Source organism: Syngnathus acus, chromosome 2, assembly GCF_901709675.1.
Source record: "Syngnathus acus chromosome 2, fSynAcu1.2, whole genome shotgun sequence".
Taxonomy (NCBI): Eukaryota; Metazoa; Chordata; class Actinopteri; order Syngnathiformes; family Syngnathidae; genus Syngnathus; species Syngnathus acus.
Window position 1 is genome coordinate 16,797,227 of NC_051088.1, and position 20,073 is coordinate 16,817,299.

Genomic DNA, 20,073 nt, shown 5'->3' on the forward strand with positions numbered 1-20,073 from the left:
TCCTTCTCCCCTCCCTTTTAACTTGCACACATATTGGACAACATTTTCTCCTGATTTTTTGGGGATAATATTATGGACCGTAGATGATGAAATCCCTAAATTCCTTGTAACTGTATGGTGAGGAACCTTAAACTCGTAGACCATTACCTCACGCACTTGTTCACAAAGATGTGAACCTCTCGAACCAGTGTATTAGTAAATTTACTATCTCAAGTGACTTCTATGTTAACTACTAATATGATCAAGCAAGAGACACAAATGCAATGGATCCCCGCTTGTTATCACCGGCAGCATTTCTCAAACTGACCAGGAGAGGGCGACAACGTGGAATGCAAACTACAAACAAATCAGACAGCTTTTGAGTTGTGGTTCAATAGCTTTATTTAAAAATAACATACAAATGAGAAAACAAGCTGTATTTCAATTTGGTATCCCTTTATCAAAACTAAAATAATATAAGAGAATTTTTTTCTATTTAAAAAAACTGCTTTTAAACTTAAAATTAAATGACATATTGGACAATTCACACACAGAACGGAATATTTACAAATGATAAATGCACACACAATAATGAATAACATGTGGAAGTCACTAAGAATTTGTGAATTGGAAAAGCACATAGGGAAATCCCAAATAAGTGGATCCAAAAACACATTAAAGTAACGAGCATATTTGTGGATCTGAAAAACATGTGGGAATTGCGGTTGTATTTGTGTGAATAGTTTTGACACAAATCACTCCCCTAGCATGCAACAGTAACAATAGTGTTTATCTTTTTCAGCAAGTAATAGAAAATGAAAAGAAACAACAGTTCACAACTCATCATTATAAATAAACATAAATTGCATCTCAGTGCATTTTAATTTATTTTTAACATTGTATTGAAAATGTCTTTTTTGCCTTTTTGTCACGGTTATTAGTGTTTCAGATGAAAATTCAGACTTCCTAAAATGTAATTGGACTATTTAATTTACGAATGTGATTAAATAAAAAAAGTTGATGACATTAAGACTTTTTAAAAAGTAATAAAAATAAGTTTATATAAGTGTTTCAACAGTATTTTAATATAAACATTTTCAAGTTCTGCCATTCAGTTTTTACATAACAAATTAATAGTCGTTGAATCTTGAAATTTGAAACATCACATATACTTTAAATGTTTACAAATGAATGTTGCAAATATTAGCTGCTAGATACAAACAACGAACTTATAAGACTTATAAGTGTGGGGGCGCAACTGGATGCCTGCCTCACTTTTCCTCCGCCGTGGCTAGCAGTGCCGCTTATGACCGAAGGGGGGAGACAGACACGCCAACATGGACCGAAGCGAACCATACTACCTGTTAATGACTGATGATCTACTGTGCTTATTTGTGTTCGTGGGTGAAATCAACACGGAGACAACCCCTTCGCATCAATACTTAAATGTGCAAAACAATCGAGCGTCCATGTTATCTGGCAAACATGGGTTAAAAAAAAGTATTTGAGAATCCTCACACAATGGGAAGAACACTTGTGGAGCACATTTTATTTTTTAATCAATTAACATAAACTGATTTGGCTCATTTCACGACGAGTCCGCACACTTTTTGGAGAAATCGCAATTCCGGTCCAAACGGTCGCTATCTTAGCGTCGGTAGTTGTAGTTCTAAAGTGGAGGTCGCGCCCCTGATGTGAAACGGCGGCCATGTGGCCGTGGCACTACATTTCCCATGAGCCCCATATGGTGGCGCCTCCTCCCTGCACTTCCTCCGCCTTCTCTCCGACTGTGCTGGGCCGCGAGGAAGTCGCAAGATGGCTGCTGTCGCTTGGAAGTGAGCTTCTCCTCCGCAACATGGAGCCGTGAGCGTGGACGACAGCGAGGGAGGCACAATCGGGCTTTTCGCTTTCTTTTCTTTTACTTTTTTTTCTTTTATTCCGTCAAACATTCATCCCATTCCGCGTCGGATCCGCCCCGGACTTGTGTCGGGAGTTGACGCGTCAAAATCACGCCGGGGACCCTGCCAGCAGCTAGCCACACGCACGCACGCGCGCGCGTGCACACACACACACACGTACACACTTGGCAAATAGAAAACACGGACACACGACGATATTTATTGCGCCTAGTATTTCAACGCGTTCCCCAAATGCGGAATTTGAACTTGCTTTCGAGCTGACTGTGTGGCAAATATTGTCGCTGTCAGTTGAAAGAGTCGCGCTAGCCGCTCGCTTCAACATGTCCGCGAAGTGGCCGTCCAGCCCTGCTAACTAGTGCGCAGTATCGCATCCATTTCACGCGTGATCATTTCTTCACTTAGTGTCGATATCGGGCACTTTTTGGACACCACAGTGAGCGACTGCTTATTTGGGTACCGGCGATGATGCGGATGGAGTGAACAACAAATTGCCAACTCGTTGTAGCTCCACTGGCCTTGTGGCTCTCGCCAAAATCCACAGAGATGGACGCAAGGCTCCGCACGCACGTCTAAATTGGAGAAACATCTTTTTTTGTTTCGTAGAGGGGAGTGGACGTAAGTTTTTAGCCACGATCAGGCGGCGCTCGCGCATGATCGGTCGCTTGACCTATTCGGGTGTGGGTAAAGCGCTCCACTTGTCACTCAGTCGTTGGGCAGACGGTTAGCTCGCAGTTAGCTAGCTCGTCTCGCCCCTCATCCCGTTCCAACCACGGCGTACCGAACGTATTCCGAGCCCGCTCCCGGACATACGCACAGGCTCAACACCACCGTCATGGGCGTGCAGGGATTCCAGGAGTATCTGGAGAAGCGCTGTCCCGGCGCCGCGGTGCCCGTAGACCTGCTCAAGCTCGTCCGGACCGCGGCCCGCCAACCCCCGCACCCCCACCCGCACCATCACCCACACCCGCACCACCCTCACCACCCCGGGCCCATGCCTCCCCCGCCCCCTCCCGCCAGGATCCTGGTGGACGCCGACTCCGGCCTGCAGCGCCTCTACGGCGGCTACCAGACGGACTGGGTGTGCGGCGGTCAGTGGAATGCCATGCTGGGCTACCTGGCCGCACTTTCGCAGGCCTGCCTGTTCCAGGGCGGCCTGGAGCTCGTGGTGGTGTTTAACGGGACGCTGGGCAAGGAGCGCTGGCCTGAGTGGGCGCGGCGAGCTCAGGGCCAGCGACAGACAGCGCAGCTCATCGTCAACCACGTCGGCGGCAAGGCCACCCCGCCTCCCCGCGCTTGGTTCCTGCCCCCGGCCTGCCTCAGCCACTGCGTCCGCCTCGCTATGTTCCGCTTCCGAGTGCGGGTGAGTTACCTAGTTGTAACGCTGCTCCTTTGCACTTTCTCTTGCACGTTTTTTCTACTTCATTTGGCTGGGATCGGTACTCCCACTCTGCCCTCAACTACAATTACAGATAGCTGGCTTAAGTCAAAGTAGAGACGTTGAATTGTACACAAAAACTCCGCTTTGATCATTTGTCACAAGTGGTGCAACAAATAATTGTAAAATTCATCCACAACTGCGTTGATGAGTGAGGAATTGTTTGAGCGATGGCTAAAATAATGCTTATGTGCACCTGTGGTATAACTAATTTGTAATTGACATGTACCTGAAGCAGCTTCAAAAGTGTCGTGACCCTTTACGTGGCATGAAGTAGTCAAGTAGCTCTGCCTTTCAAAACCATTGGCAAGTGTACAACTTCTTGACCACTTTTGGAACAGTCAAATGCATAGCATCACTTTAAAAAAAAAATATATATATATATAAATGTAGCCAGTCAGCAGAGCACAAATGTTTCCTGGGAGCCAATGTTTCCTGGGAGCCAATGTGTTTGGATCGAGCCATCTTGGGTTTCAAATTAATCACAAATTAAAACGGTCCTTCCAAGTTGACTCGGTATTGCATAGCATGAACTCGATGAACTTGACATACATTGTTGAAGAATTGCTAAGTGCATAGTCTTACTTTGTATAGGACGCTGGCTCATTTGGAGTATTTCAAACATTTGCATATTGAGTGGAGGCATGGAATGATTTATCCCTTCTCATTGCCGCTTACATTTTCGTGGGGCGCCTTTCCTGTGAAATCTGAAATAGGTGGGAGTTGGGCTGCTGGTGTTATCTGTGGATTTTATATACCCCCATTACTTTATAGAAGATTTATCCCAAAATAATTTAAGTGATTATTTTACGGCTCTTGGGTGTTTGATGTTTGTGCATTGCGACTGAAATACACTGTCAGGAAGTAGGAACCGAAATGTTTGACATTTAACGCACTCAAACCCACGATTGCTTCCGGGGTTTTACCTGTGTTGACTTTTTAAGCAGTTGCTGCTTTGTTTGCATGTCCGCAGTTTGAGGGACACGTGATTCATATGAAGAGGATGTTGTACATTTTCTCACTTTGTATCACACAGTGGAGCTAATTTGCTATTCAGCTATGTTAACGTTCTTCTGCATCTCAGCTGATCGACGAAAGAGCTCCAAATAGATACTGCACACCGCACCACGTGTCTCTGTGTGTAACCATTTTGGGATTAAGTCTCGCCTTAAGCAGTTCACAAGTCTGGGGCAAACTACTCTCTCTTATTGACAGTGTCACTGAATTGAACACTGTCCATCTTTTCAGAGACTTTGTTCTCGTGATACATTGACAGATAAGTCCAGGGTATGCTCTCATGTGACAAATTTATGTATTTAGTTCTGTTATTGCATCTAACAATTCATACCTAATCTGCCTTGCATTGGCTTTCCTCTACATGACATTGCATGCATTATTTTGTATGAATAGACACTTTTCACGTAAACATTTCCTTGAAGGAAGTATCAATTCTACATTTTTGGACCGAGTACGATTACATTTCATTTGAGTACTCGCTGATGCCAAATCCTAATCTACATATAGTGCCAGTAAGCCTTACAAATGAAACTCTTGAATGAAAATTGTGATCTGCTGGTGAGTGCGCCTAAAAAAAAACACCTGCTTAAAAAGGTTCTGCTGACTTTGTTCGCTCTTTGTGCAGGTTGTACAGACTTTGGAGGATCATCACCAGGAAGTGCTGTCTCTCTACAGGGACTACGGATTCGCCGGCTTGATTGCGCAGGATTCAGAGTTTGCACTGTGCAACGTGCCTGCCTATTTCTCCTCGCACGCACTCAAACTGAGCTGGAATGGCAAAAACCTGACCACACATCAGTATCTGCTGTCTGAAGCTGCCCGCCAGCTCGGGCTCAAGACTCAGCATCTGCCCTGCTTCGCCGCTTTGCTGGGTAAGGAGCGGCCCACACCAACGATGTTTCCATCATGCACGCTGAAGCGCACACGCCTACGTCCGCCGTGTCCCTATACGTTGTTCATTCACACGAGAGCCATTTCATTTTTTTTTTTCTTTGTGAAGGAAATCATATTCTGCCTGATGAAGACCTGGCTGCCTTCCACTGGAGTCTTCTGGGACCAGAACACCCACTAGCATCTCTAAAGGTAGCATATCCCTGAAAGTCGTGCATGAAAAAACGAGCTTCAAACATGAAAAACTATCAAAGCTAATCTTGCCTCAAGCAATAACTGTTCTCTGGAAATGTTCATTATCACAGCTAATGATTGTGTATTCACCTTTACTGATGGATTGTAAAGTATTACTGTACTGCAAATGACACAAGTACTGTAATTACGCTCGTTTTAAATCTTACCTCATTCATTTCTTTCATCACTACTGTGCTTGTGTTACTCGCCCATTGTTAAGTTAGGGCAACATTTTGTACAATGCTCTGCTTCCAACATTTTGAGGAAGACAACATTCTGTTCAGCATTTTCAGTTCCCGCCATTGTAATTGTCATTTTGTCCATGTAAATTACAATAGGGCTGGGGAAACAGTCACCCGCAAAACTTGTTTAGCACAAAAATCTGAAACTATAATTAACAATTTTAAAACCATATTTACAACACCCAGAACCAACTTTCGTGCTTTAAACAAAAAAAGATAAAAAATAAAACGTCTCAGTGCATGTTAAACCTTCTCCAACTAACTTAGCATTTTCTATTTATTCTTTTGTAAGTTCTGACGTCCACTGCGGGCCATCGAAGCAGGCAAAACGGCCGCGAGAGGCATTTGACCTGACAAGGGAGCCCGGCACCAGATTGTTAATATACTGGCAAGCTTAAGTGTTATTTATACAAGAGTGCTTATCACTGTCATTTTCCTGAAAAGCAGTGTCTTTCTTTCACAAAAGATTTGTTAGTGACAACACTAAAGTACTAAACTGGCAAAAGATTGATTTGTGACTCACACAACGGAGTATCAATCTGGGAGCGCTCCACTGTGATCTTCTCGGGAAAGGTGCAACAATTGTGTACAGTACTTCAAGCTCATTGAGTGATGTAGCAACTTGTGCAACCGACCAAACTTTTGTTTGTTCCCCCCAGCCTCAGTACTTCTTGTTTTCATTGTCGCCGCATATCCCGCCCCAAACACACTGTTGCTTTGTGATTAGTCTGCTCCACCCGCGCTGCCTCGGAGAAAATCAGCGGGCTCGGGATAAGATGGATTCTTGTGTTTTTGTGAACTCACAAAAAAAAAAAAAAAAGGAATTCAGCTTGCAGCCAAAGTTACTAAAGTACTTAGAGCTCCTACACTGTCTGTCATTTTAATTTCAGCCTAGAAAATGAATTGCTGCCAATAAATCTTGTGAACAACATTGCAGGTGCGAGCCCATCAGTTGGTACTGCCGCCCTGCGAAGTGGTCATCAAGGCTGTGTCAGAGTATGTCTCCTCCATCAAAGACCTTGGGAACCTGGACACCATCGCCAGAGATGTCTTCAAACAGTCAGCGGTGGGTTCATCATGTTCATCCAAATGCTTGAAGAATCCGTATTGTATCATTGAAAATGGACTAAAGCACCAAACGGTCGTGTATTGTGCAGCTGTTTAGTCATTCCATTTTTAATTCACACAAATTCACAGAATCTTTCAAGTTACCCGATTGCTTTGTATTTGTGTCACGTGATGTCAAATGAAAGAATCCAAAGTTTTCAGCTATTTTTGAAAGGCTTGTAACCGGAGAAATGTAGAAAATGCCAGAAGCAAGAGAAAAAGAAAGTCAAATAAAGCTTGAATTATGTATTGATTAGTATTTTTGTGAGAAATCAAATCTGCGATTTTATTTTAAGGGCCATAATAAGGCTCACTCCTGGTTCTTACCAAACTTAGATCCCTGCGGGTTTAATGATGATGGATTGTCACCGCCGCCGCAGTTTTTGTGGACGCCCACGTCGGAGGGTGACGTTTGTGGCCAGCGCTCACACTTGGCAGAGCAACAGTGTCATATTTTAACTGACCTCGCCATTTCCTGTTTCTCCCACTCGTTGGCTCAAACAAACAATGTGATGACACGAGTCCAATAACTTCATGCCGACTTAAATGCACATGTCTAGTGTGAAATAATTGTGTTGAGCCTTTCAACAAGTACTTTCAACATGGTGCTGTGTCTCCTTCCAGTCTCGCATGGAGGACAAGGTGGATCGCTTCAAGAAAGCTGTGGAGTATTTCTCAGCCGCCTCCAAACCACGATCGCCTAACGTGGGACCTCCCACTTTCATTTGTGAGTTAAACTGATCAGGTTTATTGACTGATAGATGGAAGTCAAAATTACAGCCGTTGCTCCTTTCTAGTTTTTTTTTTTTTTGGTCCATCCCTAATAACTGTGTGTGTATTCAGTGCCTGGGTTTGGGCCCACTCCATTTGGGGGACCTTCCGGCCACATGGGACCGATGCATCCTGGAAAAAATCAGGTAGATCTCTTTTTCTGTGTGTGTGTGTGTGTGAGGTTGATTTCCATATACCGTAGTTTCTATGTGTTCTTTGAAGCCAGTCTGGGGGAATCTTACCATCTCAAACCCCCAAATCAAAAATCACAGTGATATTTGTTAAAAAATTTAATTTGGTAGGACTTGCGATTTCATCTTGTGGACCAAGATCAGAAGTGTCAAACTCATTTTTTCGCTGGGCACATTAGAGTCACAGTTTCTCTCAGACCTCTTTAATTGTGTCATCATATTATTACACATACAACAAATTGATAGATAGGCGGATGTCCGTAAATGTCATAAAATGGTTTAAGTTAATATTTGTAAGTGTATTTTTAATTCTTTCTGCCACAACCCCGCCGAGAAGCATCGCTCCATAAGCACAGGTCCCTCTCGATCTGTTCTTACTGGCTCTCTCGCACGGCTCCCAGCTCATTTTTGCACTTGTCTCTTGAAGCATCTCAGCGGGTGCAGTACACCTCGGATAAATTTGCACATTTCCTTGCAAGCTGTATTTAGCATGGCTGACAAAGCTTAATTAAAAAATATGGTCAACAAAACACCTTTAAATGAGAGTTAAACTGTCTAACTTGATTATTTCTCAATACATCTCTTTGACCCTGCTCCTCAAGAAAACCCTTATTCACCAATAATAAAACAGTCTGAAATTCTGAGGGCTTGTTCAACGTGACAGGTCAAAATTGCTGTGACTTTTCAAACTGCCACTTGCCCTAAAAACTCCACTTAAATAATGCAAATGGAACCTAAGTAGTAGAATCGCTCATTTACGGCAGGCGTATTTTATTTATTTATTTTTGGAAGTGCTCAATTGATATTCATGAAGTGATTTTTACTAGCGCCTAACACCTTGCCTTCATTCTTTCTCTCCTTGCCATCAGTTCCCCCCTCCCCAGGTGGCCGGCTTCAAACCGCCTTTTGCAAACGCTCCATTCGGACCCGGCTCCGCCCCTTTGTTCCAGAACCCGCCACCGCCATCTCAAGACTGCAACGATTCGCCCACGGGCAAGATGGGCTTTTCTGATTGGTCGGCGCCATATGATTCCTCTCAGGGTGGAGGACGTTTGCCCAATCACCACACGGTCGCTCAGTCAGGTCCTTCTCCGTCACCTTCCTCGTCATCGGATGGAGACGAACCCAATGACAACAATGCAAAGTAAGGCAGGGACAAAAAGAGGGTCTGCTGTGCTTTGGATGCATCTCATCACATTCCGCTGCGAGTTATTTGCATGACGCATACTTTGACTGAACACAAGCAGAGTTTTGGTGTCTCAGCGAGTTGGCAGTTTGTTCTTAGCCGTCTTAGTCAAGGAGACGTGCAAGTCTCAACGTTCCTTTTCATGCCATAAGCAGCAATTTCGCTCCACTTGTGGGTTATGATTGGACTCACTTTCAATTTTGATATCACTTTTGAGCTGATTTCTGATTTGTTCCATATCCTCATCCACAAAGTTCAGTGCCCACACCGGCCAACTTTTGAACACCTCATAGATGTTGCCATCTGATAAGAGCTTTTGGTGATGAATGGATTTGCAGCTCTGCAAGTTAGTTTAGGCCTCTCCGGAACGGTTGTTGACTCTGTTAGACAAATATTGACAGTTACAAAAGCGAAACTATTTCCACGGTTGTAATGTTTAAGCATTCTCGCACGGCTTGTTCTCCATTTGACAGCCATTTGACAGACAAGTCGTCACGATGGGAGGATCCTGCCGGAAGAGAGGGCTCGGCCTCCGGAGACGGTTCCCAAGGCAACGGGAGCAGCTCAAGCATTCCGTCACTGCTGTCTATGGCGACTCGCAGTCACATGGACATAACCACACCCCCTCTGCCTCAGGTTTGTCTTAAAAACACTTTTTCAGAATATGGGATCTGAATTTGCCTAGAGAAAACGGCAAGTGTTCTTTTTTTTTTTTTAGGTTAGTGCTGAGGTTCTTCGTGTAGCTGAACACAGACACAGAAGAGGGCTGATGTACCCACAGATTTACCACATCTTGACCAAGGTAAAGTTCTGCTCAGCCGAGTGCCATTTGACCTTGTCGTGTTCCGTTTAACAGCTGGTCTTTCTTCTCGCCTCCAGGGAGAGATGAAAATGCCAGTTTGTATCGAGGACGAGTGTAACTCTGAGCTGCCTCCTGCCTCTTTGCTATTCCGTGCCGCCAGACAATATGCCTACGGTGTCCTCTTCAGTTTGGCCGAAACGCACCGCCGGCTTGAAAGACTCGCCCTCCGCAAAAGAGCTCCCTTGGAAGGTTGGGGCTGGGATTGTCAAGTATTTGGAGGTGGCATACAACGATGTGTTTTCAAAGTTGTGTCAAAGGCTATGTTCATACTGCAATTCTGATTTATGTCAGTTGGGATTTTTTTTTAAACACGACGCAGGTTTTGCTGCTTTATTTATTCCAAAATTTGATCATACATCTCCTAATACTTAAAGAATTACTTGATGATGCGTATGCACGTTTTGTGTGCACATGCAGCACAGTTGGTAAATGAGGCCGATTGAGAACATACAGAGAAGTGTCTTACTGCCGTGCATATCACTTCACGGCCTCGTGTCATTCACATTACACGTCTGATTTGGTTGTAGAATGTCGGTGACTACATAAAAAGATCTACCCAAAAGAAAATCTAAATTTTCCAGGCATAATACCTTGCGGTGTGAACGTAGCCAAAGTTATTTTTCTATTTTTTGGCAGCTGATTTCACAAGACCTAGCGAGACTTCAATACCAGTGAAAACCATTAACAATTACCATTGCTCATGTATAAATACATATTTTAAAGAATATTTTTCGCTCTTTTCAGATATATGGCTATACTATGAACAACTGTAAATGTACTGCTATTCCCAGATGTTGTTTTAGCGGGTTTATTGAATGAAACCACACCACACTACTTTTGAGATGGCTGAGGTTTTTACAAAAACGAAAAATACTAGTATCAAAGTCACTGTTCTGCATAATAGTGAACAGAAAATGGTAGAATCACATTATTTTTTACCCGTGAAAGAAGAGTCTGTTTTGTGGGTCTTGAAATATTTGTCGAAAAACTGCTAAAAGGGAAAGCGTAGTGAAAGTGTTGCTTGTAAAATGGGCCAATCTTAAGAGGAGCCAGTAACTGAATCCATTACAATGTTTCAGTTCCTCCAGTGATTGTCAAAGAGTGGAGTTGCGGTAAAGCCAAGTCGGCTCTGACTCCTGAATTGGTCCCGGCTCTATGTTTCCGGGAGTGGACCTGCCCGAACCTACGCCGCTTGTGGTTGGGTCGCGCCAGCGAGGACCGCTCCAGGAGAACTCGAGCCTTCCTGGCTTGCCTCCGCTCCGACTGCCCAGCCCTCCTCAACCCGGCGCAAGTCCCGCAGCATCTGCTGCTCATGTGCTGCGTGCTCAGGTAGGAAGCTGCTTGTTTGCGTAGAATTGTTTGGCTCCTTTTTTGTAACCTTTAGACCAGTGGTGTCCAATGTGTGGGATGACAATGTGACAAGTGGCTGCAATCTTCGAGTAATTTCCTAAAAACATTGAATGAGCACTTCAAACGCTTCATAAGCCAGTCGTCCATAGCAAATATGTACATTAATAAAAACAAATGGTGATTAAATTACATGACCTAAGCTCTAATAATGTTCCATTTGTGCTATTTATGTCGAGACGCACACAAACACGATACGCCACTTTCTGCTCCAAGTTAATGTCATCTTAGTGCAGCTTACTCTTGTTTAGTTTCTGAATGCAGATTTTTTTTATTCTAGTGTAAAGTGCTCTCTTATGGCAAAAACTGTTGTGAAAGGGCTATCAAAATAAAGATGTATTGTATTGTACCAGTTTTCTATTGCGCAATTTGCATTTTGCGCATTTCAGTTGGTAATGGATACCCAGCTAATGGAGCATTCAAAACGGATTTGTTTCCAATCTAAGTGCCTTGAGAGCATGATACTTAAGGGCTAACTACATTCCTTAGGCTCAGAAGGCATTCAATATTGGTGGTAAAGAAAACTGCATCCGTGTTTATTGTTATAACATTGCACTCATGGAAACACCCCTCAACTTGCTGATTATTTACTAAAAACATGGTTTCAGTTTGAATATAAAATATCTTTGGGGTGTTTTGGATTAAATATAGATTGAACATGATTTGCACATCATTGTATTCTGTTTTTATTTATGTTTAACCCAATGTTCAAACTTCATTGGACTTGGGTTTGTAGTTTGGACTCCGCATTCAAAAGCGTCATGAGCCATCAGCCAAAACTAGGAACAGGCTGTTCACGCTGCTCTCTTGCATGTTACTCACAAAAGGACTATTTGCCCCCAAGGCAGTCTGGCCCCTCTGTATTGTGTATTTGATGAGCCTTCCTTGTCTGCCAGGTATATGATGCAGTGGCCTGGAGGAAGGATCCTCCAGAGAAATGAGCTGGATGCCTTTTTGGCCCAGGCCGTTTCCAACCAGCTCTACGAACCGGACCAGCTACAGGAGCTCAAGGTACGTGCTCCCACCCCCGCCCGTTCCGTCTGAGCACTCATTTGTTTGGCTTTCAGGTGGAGAAGGTGGATGCCCGCGGCGTGCAGCTAGCTGCTCTCTTTATGGCCGGCGTCGACACGGCACTCTTCATCAACGATGTGTGCGGTCAGCCGCTGCCATGGGAGCACTGCTGTCCCTGGGGCTTCTTTGATGGCAAACTGTTCCAGAGCAAACTGGCCCGCGCCACCCGTGACCGTGCTGCCCTGCTAGATATGTGCGAAGGCCAGGTATGGACCCGCTCGAAATTCTTCCGCCCAGTCTCGAGGCATACAAGACCGCTAATGAGTACACGAGTCCATCCTTGTTCTTCTCGGCAGGAGGAGCTAGTATCTAAGGTGGAGAAGATGCGTCAAGCCATACTTGAGGGCATCAATCTGTCTCGTCCTCCTCCTCCGCCTCCACCTCTTCCGCCTCCCGCCTTCTTGCCGCCTGCCATGGTGCCCCCTTTCTACCCCATGCCCCCCCTTTACCCACCTCGGCCCATGGGTGGCATGCCTCCTCATCACCCACATCATCCGCACCACCCTGCCCAGCACAGACCCAGAGCCTTCCCAGGTACGCGCATTCATGAACTTTGACGAGCTGTACAAACACCATAAGAGGATATGTCAATCACCATCCCTTTATTTATACAGGCATCCAGTCAATTCCCCCTCAGGGAGGAAAGTTGGAGATTGCCGGCATGGTTGTTGGCCAGTGGGCCGGGAACAAACCCATCCGTGGCAGAGGGGGGTTCAACATGCAGGTGGTTTCAGTCGGAGCCGGGAAAGGGTGAGTGTTGTTGGCTCGCAAGTGGAGACGTAATAACAATAGATATTGATAAAGGGCCTAATGATTCGACACAGTGATATATTACTCTTTGGGTGATTTTGATACAGTATATTGATATAGTCACAATAATATTATTATTTTTTGCATATATGCAAGTAGTAAGCTATATTTTCACATTCAAGTCACCTAGTGCTGTGGTTGTTCTGCAGAGAGAACAAAGAATTGTAATAGTAAAAATTGTGCCAAATGTTTAAATATTCTATTTAAAAAATATTGGCTGGTTTACATGTCGTCTAGCAGTAAAAGAAAAACTGTCGTGCCAATTGATAAATTGCAGTTACCCTCAAAAAAAGTTTAATCCCATTCCCCACTGTGCGGATTTTGGTGGGTCTAAGTCCTCATTGCATTTTGGCACATTAAATGAGTATTTTGATGGAAGTTTGAGTTGCCCTCATATGTGAGTGGTCATTGAACGCACCAAGAGTAAACGACCCAACGCGAGCGTCTACAGTTCTTTTGCTTCTACACGCAGCTATTGATCATTGAATGCAAGCACTTTTTCTTTTTTTTTCATGCACTGCCACAACTTGGATTTAATTTGATGTCTACATTTACAAGGTAGGGGCACAACTGTACCCTCTTGGAGAAAAGTTCCCATGTTAATTTGTATGTTGTGATGAGGCAGTAACATTTTCAGATGGGTGTGGACATTTTTTAGTTTAAAGTGATTTCTAGCCCTCTAGTTTTACTACAGTACATACTGTAGATCCACTGTGATCTGTGTGATGGAAACTATCATCATTTCATAATCTAGTTGAAATTGCACTCATTAAGACGTTTCTTGTTTTGTTTGCAACGAGATATTAAGAAATGTTGATATTTTCAGAATGTACTAATATATTTGTAGTGGATTAGGCTAAAACTAATACTGGACTGGCCCAGTTGACATCAAGTTTGGCTGAATGTGCCCCCTGAACTCCAGTGAGTTTCTCACCACCATGCTAAAGTCTTGTCTGTTTGCTCACCACAGGAGGGGTAAAGATATCCCAGCAAAGCTAAGGGGAGGGAAAAAAGCAACTGCCAACACAACACAGGTACGGCCACTTTCCACTTTTGTGCTTTTCGCCGGCTTGCAAAAGAAAGCACTCAGATATTGCAACGTGTCCTAACGCTTCGTGTGTGTCCCCCCCTCCCCCACAGACATCATCGCCCCCTCCATCCAACAGTCCCCCGAAGCCCTTAGAGGAGGCGGGTTCAGCGCCAGAGGTCACAACTCGGCAGCTGAATGGAAACTCAGCAGCAGCCATGGGGCAGCCCTTGGAGCTGGCCTCCCTGGCCCAGCCAATCCAGTGTGCCTTAGCCAGCAGAGACAACCAATCAGAGGGGGTGCAAGCGGAGACCCCTTGTTGCCTTGACGACTGCCCGTCAGACGGAGCGCTACAGAAGGAAGAGTGATAAAGAGACGGATGGCGTCCTCAGAGAGTGTGTTTGACTGCCTTTCCCCGTCTTTGTAGCCCCGCCCACTAACTGTCACGCCATCACACGGAGCAGGAAGCAGCCGTGGGCATCTGTCTCGTATGATCTGCTGCTCCGTGTGATGCGTCCAAACAGTTGGCTGTCACAACAGTTAAATCCCATTTTTAGTTTCTCGTGGTTTTATATTTTTGTTTTTGTTGAGAGATTTTCTCCATGAGTCTGTAAGCACCCCGCCCCTCCAAAAATAGCCTCTCCTCCCTGCACACAAACTCAAAGAAGTTCCGCCCCCATCACCACCGCCGCCACGTAAGCGAGCCCCCTCTCCAATATGGCTACCTTTATATTATACTTTTTTATGTTGTTAGAAACTCTGCACACAGAGGTTGCATTTGGCGTCACCGGTCCGATGTGGTTCCCAAGGTTCACCACGTTCGGTAGCCACGTGTCAGTGCGGTTTGTAATCGTCGTCTCGCGTGAGGTTTGACTTCCGCGAGACCTTCAGTGATCGAAAGAGTCCAACTGGATAAAGTGACTTGTGCGTCCGGCCTGCTAGAAAGCCACAATGGCAAAATATTCCCAAGCTCCTTTCTCAGTGGATCACCGGAGCACTTGTGCGACGCCATTAATTAGGATGCTCTTATACTTTGAGCTATGTAGCATAGCCTAGCGTTTAGCTGTGCTAAGAAATCCCATGAATTTACGCACCTTAATCCCTAAGTATGCAAGGTTTTTCCCCGCTCCTCCAAAAAAGTGCATTATATTATATTGCCCAACCTCCTGCCCCTTCCTCCCAAAAGCTTTGATTGTATTATCCCAACAAAAGCACTTGATGTTGTATTTAAATGTAATTTTTTTTTTTTTAACAGAAGCCCCAGATTGCGACGAATTGACCGTGTATGGGCTGCACGCATCTAAGTAAATGTTAATGATGACAGAGAACTACATTTAAAGGTAGAGATCTATTTGAAAGACGTCAGAATGTGTACAGAGTGGTTCCAGACAAAGAGGCACTTTTTTTCAAGATTTCAAACCACACTGGATGGTCCTCTGCCAGGTGACTGACAAGTCAAACACCTCGAGGCACCTACCGAGAGTTCCAGGCCAAAAAAAGAAAAAAAAGACTGCTGCTTAGCAGATATTGGAAAGTTCCAAGTCTACTCTGCAAAGTGGCCTAAAATGTTCATTAAATAACTTTTGAAGTCCGATTCTTCTCTCCCGGGAATCGTCGTCACTTTCAGGAAAGTCATGTCCAAAGCGTATTTGAACGCGGCTAGCCGAGCAATGTTAAAAAAAAACAACGAAAAAAAAATCATGGTAAGCCGGCGTAGCCTCAAAGATCCCGCCATCCTCGGGTGGCTGTTAAGAAACGCTGAGAGCCCCAGCGTGTCACTTTAGACCAATAGAATGCACTTTCCTGCCCTAAAGGTGCAAGTCCAAGGCTTCGTGGGTGGGAACACGTCAGAGTGCCTCCCCCCAATCAACCCCTACCCGAGTTTCCCGCTCACGTTCGGAGACTACGCTAATGAACGGTTTTGTTTGAGCACTTAACGTTTGTATAGAAGCGGAAGTCCCCCACAGTAGGTTTCATACGATAACGGAAATACAAGTTATATTTACAGAACTGCGTGTTTGAGAGCAGTAGACATTGAACCGAGAGCACCCGCGAGTGCTCATCACAGACTAAAAGGCAAGTCAACAAGAAAGCACCTTATTTTCGTACTACGTTGATGACTTGCGCTCTTTTGCGCGCCGCAAAATTGACAGGGATAGATGCCGTTTTGAAGGAATCAAACATGAGTGTGTCTAAGTGTCAATGTAGTCGCGTCAGACATCCCCCCTGTTACCAACGCAACCATTACAGTGAGATGCCGAGCGGCCGGTCACGCCGCAGGGGCCGCACTCGCCTCTCGAACACCAAATGACAGGAAATGATCAGCGCTGCAACGCGCACCGTACGTTTTCATAGGTGACCACGTCAATGGATTTAAACACCCAAGACATTATGGTTAGGCTAAAGAATATAGCTCCACTGGCCGAAACGCTCGACTTCGAGACTTCTTGGGAGTCGCATACTTAACTGCTTTCAACTATTTTGACATTAGGACATGTATTGCAATAGTACATTACGTGTTAGAGGACGGCCATGCGCCTGAGAATGATCTGCTATGTGATGCCCTCTACCGATTTGCTCGCCGCAAGTGCGCATACAATGCACACACAGACACACACACACACGTTGGACAAACAAATATTCAGTTGTGTTTGTTACCAGCAGCATTCTCTCTGCTTTCGTGCTGACGTGATATATTTGTGCAGTTTCAGTTGCCAGTGGAGTGCTTGTCAGTTCATTGGAGTAACACATGCGACTGACTCGGAATCCCTTACACTCTCCTTTGCATGGACACATGAAAAATACACGTTGGAAGTTCCGGGTAGGCACACACAACACTCACACACACACACGCGCACACATATGTAGATGTTAAATAACCCTGAGTTATACAGTAGCTAGTATGGATCAAACAGCAACACAATACATCATGTATTGGCCCTCTTTAGCCCATGTCTGTTTTTGTTCAATGGAGATTTAATTTTTGATTTTTTTTTTTTATGCTTGCTAACTCAGTCACCCCTTCCCTCCCCTGCTTTGACACAATGTCCCCTCCTCAACCAATACTTTTCTTTTCTGCTCTTTATCTTCCTCAGCACACACAAACACGCGCACACACGTTTTGGTCCCCACAAAGCAAAAAGATTATTTGGTCCATGTTACAAAATTAAAACAAATATTGTTGCAGACGTGTACACACATTTAAACTAATGACTTTTTAACGAAATGTCTTTTGTGGAAGGATTCTGTCAGCCTCGTAATATTGTCCTTCCAACTCTTAGGACACAAATGCACTCAGGTGTGCATCTTGACAAAAACGTTGCAATTCAACCAAGGTTTTTATGTCCAAATTTAAAATGGTTTGTCCCACAGCTAGTCAGTGATTGCTTTGCGGGGACCACAATGTCACCTTAGTTCACGCACGTACACACACACACACACATGATATAAACTGTCCTGAATTTCTCTGTTTTCCCCTTCCCAGACCTCCTCGCTTGTCCTGTAGCCCTAGGATGATTTGTATTGGCCGCCTTTCTCTTTTCTCTCTAGGCTGCCCTGCCCCTTAATCAACCCAACTAACAGTAAAGGTTATATTAACGTTAATAATCAGTTTCTGTATGTATCTAGCCAGAGTTTGAAAAAAAAATCCGAAAAAAAATTAAATTCAGTTGTGCAAATGTGTTTCTCTTACTATTTTAATGTTGTTACATCGTCTAATCCTTCTACCATCGCTTCAGTTAGTACTGAAAATACGCTTAGCCAACCTAGAGATTTGAACTGTTATATTTGCGATTTTCCTCACCTTTATATGGCATCTTTAGACACTTTCACCGTTAATGTACGTAAGTAAATATTGCCCGCTACCGATTGAGAACCATCGTCTGCACTGTTGATTTTCATAATATCCCTGATGATAATTTTGTGGTCGATCTAAGATGAACTCTGCGCCCTTGCACAAAGCAGCGGAACGTCTCACCTGAGAACCAAAGTACACTTAGTGTCCCCCTGAGCCCACGTAGTCTATCCCCACCTCCCCGGCAAGCAGCTTGCCCCAAGGTTATAGACCAGCGAGTATGATGATGTGTATGTATAATGACATTGCAGCCTGTGTGATTTGTGACAAGACTGTGAGGTAAATGTGGCTGTTGACCTCGGTTGTCATGGAGACGCAAACAGGAAGGAAAAGTATGAATGGCCAGCGCCAGGCCGACGAGACGGTCTGCACTCGCTCGTTCCACATTGCGGCTGTGCCAACCATTGCGTAGCCACTTGACTATTCTGGTCGTTGGCATCGCTTTTTCTTTGCCCTGGATTTATTTCTAACATTGTTGCCATATTGGAGTGAATTTCAAATCAATTTGAACTCGTCAGCAGCTGGGGTGTGCCTGTCAAAATGAGATTGTGGAGACAGTTTTAATTTTTAGATATTCTACGTAGAACAAAAATGATTACCAGTAAGGGAAAAGATTAAGTGTTAGCAAAAATCTCGGCTATTGTTTGGCAAGGCTAATTTGACCGACTTTCCAAATGGTGCAGGCGCGCCCAACTCGTTAGCATTCCAATGTTGGAGCAGCTCAAATCCCGGGGAAAGAAAGTGCTGCGCAGTGTTGGCGTAAAACATTTATGTATTCATGTGTTTGAATGTGGAACCGAATGTGCGCTCGTCTTGCTTGTACCCGTTATGATCTATTTGCGAGATTCTCGGAGCATTTTGTCCCAATTGGATAAAGGTCCTTATCTGTTTGTCTCTACACTGCCACTCCCCCCTCAGCAGCCTTCCAAACTTCATATTAATCATAAGGCCAAGCGCCCTGTCCCCCCCAATTCTCCCCTTCCCCCTGCAGAGGTGCTCCTTTTGATCATTGTGAGCATTTGCTGCCACGTTGTTCAAACATGCCTTCAGCATACACGTCAGTACCCAGGACCACCCGCCAAAACTACCCGTGCAGCAAAAAAGGGTTCAAATATATCCATGATATTATTGTTCGAGAGATATTATCATCATCATCATCATTATTGCTGTTATAATTATGGTTGGTATCATTTGTCATCATTGTTAGCATTATGGAAGCACCAGACTGTTTGTGGAAAGGTGAGAGAGAGGGGAAGAAAGAGTCAGTGACATTTTTTTTTTGTCTGGGTGTTGGTGGTCTGATCTCACAGATGGAGGGGAGGAGAAATGGTTCAGAAAGAGACAACCATGGCAGTCATGTTTGTACTGGTTGGGAAATGACTTACAGTGCTGAAATAAAATTTATTCTTTTAGTAAAAAAAACACCGTGTGCCCAGTTTTATTTTTGGGAGAAATCACGTTTAATCAAGAATATTATTCAAATGTGTATAATATGGTATATAATATATATAATGTATGTGGATAATAGAAAATACTGCACTTGCAAGCTGAACATTGTCGTGTCCTAAAATAAGTCTAGATGTAAAAATGTCAGCACTAAAATGCACGGCACTAAAAAATCTGTAAAAATTTAAGGACCCGTTTGGGATGAGATGTGCGACAAACTGCCAAAATCAAAAATAAAAGTGAAGATAAAAGCCAATATAAAAACAATACAATAAAAACTAAAATATACATGAATATATATCTAATTGTATTTATATATTTGTTTTTTGTATTTATTTCTGCATTTATTTTTCCATATATATATATATATATATATATACGTGTATGTATTTTTTAATATATATTTGTTTGCTTTTTTTGTTTATATTTTGATTGGCAGTTTTGGTCATGATTTGCTTCAGTATATGACACCTATGCAATAGAGATATGAGAGCATGCTTTCGTATCTAGTGTTTGTCTTTTTATTTGGAGAAATAATGTGGTTAAATATGAGGATTATCCAGACCCACACGCTATTTCAGAAGGTGGCGGTAATGCACCAGAATTTTTTTTGCCAACCGCCAAA

At 44.0% G+C, this 20,073-nt stretch overlaps 1 protein-coding gene across 3 annotated transcripts; it reads left to right on the forward strand.

Moving 5' to 3' along the window:
• The first annotated feature begins 1,755 nt into the window (after positions 1-1,755).
• On the forward strand, positions 1,756-19,424 carry fam120c (family with sequence similarity 120C). Of its 3 annotated transcripts, XM_037272868.1 has the most exons (18): positions 1,756-3,258; positions 4,976-5,222; positions 5,351-5,433; positions 6,655-6,783; positions 7,449-7,551; positions 7,668-7,741; positions 8,656-8,930; positions 9,446-9,608; positions 9,691-9,774; positions 9,852-10,053; positions 10,914-11,163; positions 12,138-12,252; positions 12,309-12,518; positions 12,609-12,846; positions 12,927-13,062; positions 14,093-14,156; positions 14,263-14,544; positions 16,855-19,424. In XM_037272868.1, the coding sequence occupies exons 1-17, from the start codon at positions 2,731-2,733 to the stop codon at positions 14,515-14,517; spliced, it is 3,156 nt and encodes a 1,051-aa protein (XP_037128763.1). In that variant the 5' UTR covers positions 1,756-2,730; the 3' UTR covers positions 14,518-14,544; positions 16,855-19,424. The 3 variants fall into 3 exon arrangements, with proteins under 3 accessions (XP_037128763.1, XP_037128754.1, XP_037128771.1); XM_037272859.1 differs by having other exon boundaries at positions 14,263-19,424; XM_037272876.1 differs by having other exon boundaries at positions 2,731-3,258; positions 9,852-10,023; positions 14,263-19,424.
• Positions 19,425-20,073: the final 649 nt, after the last annotated feature.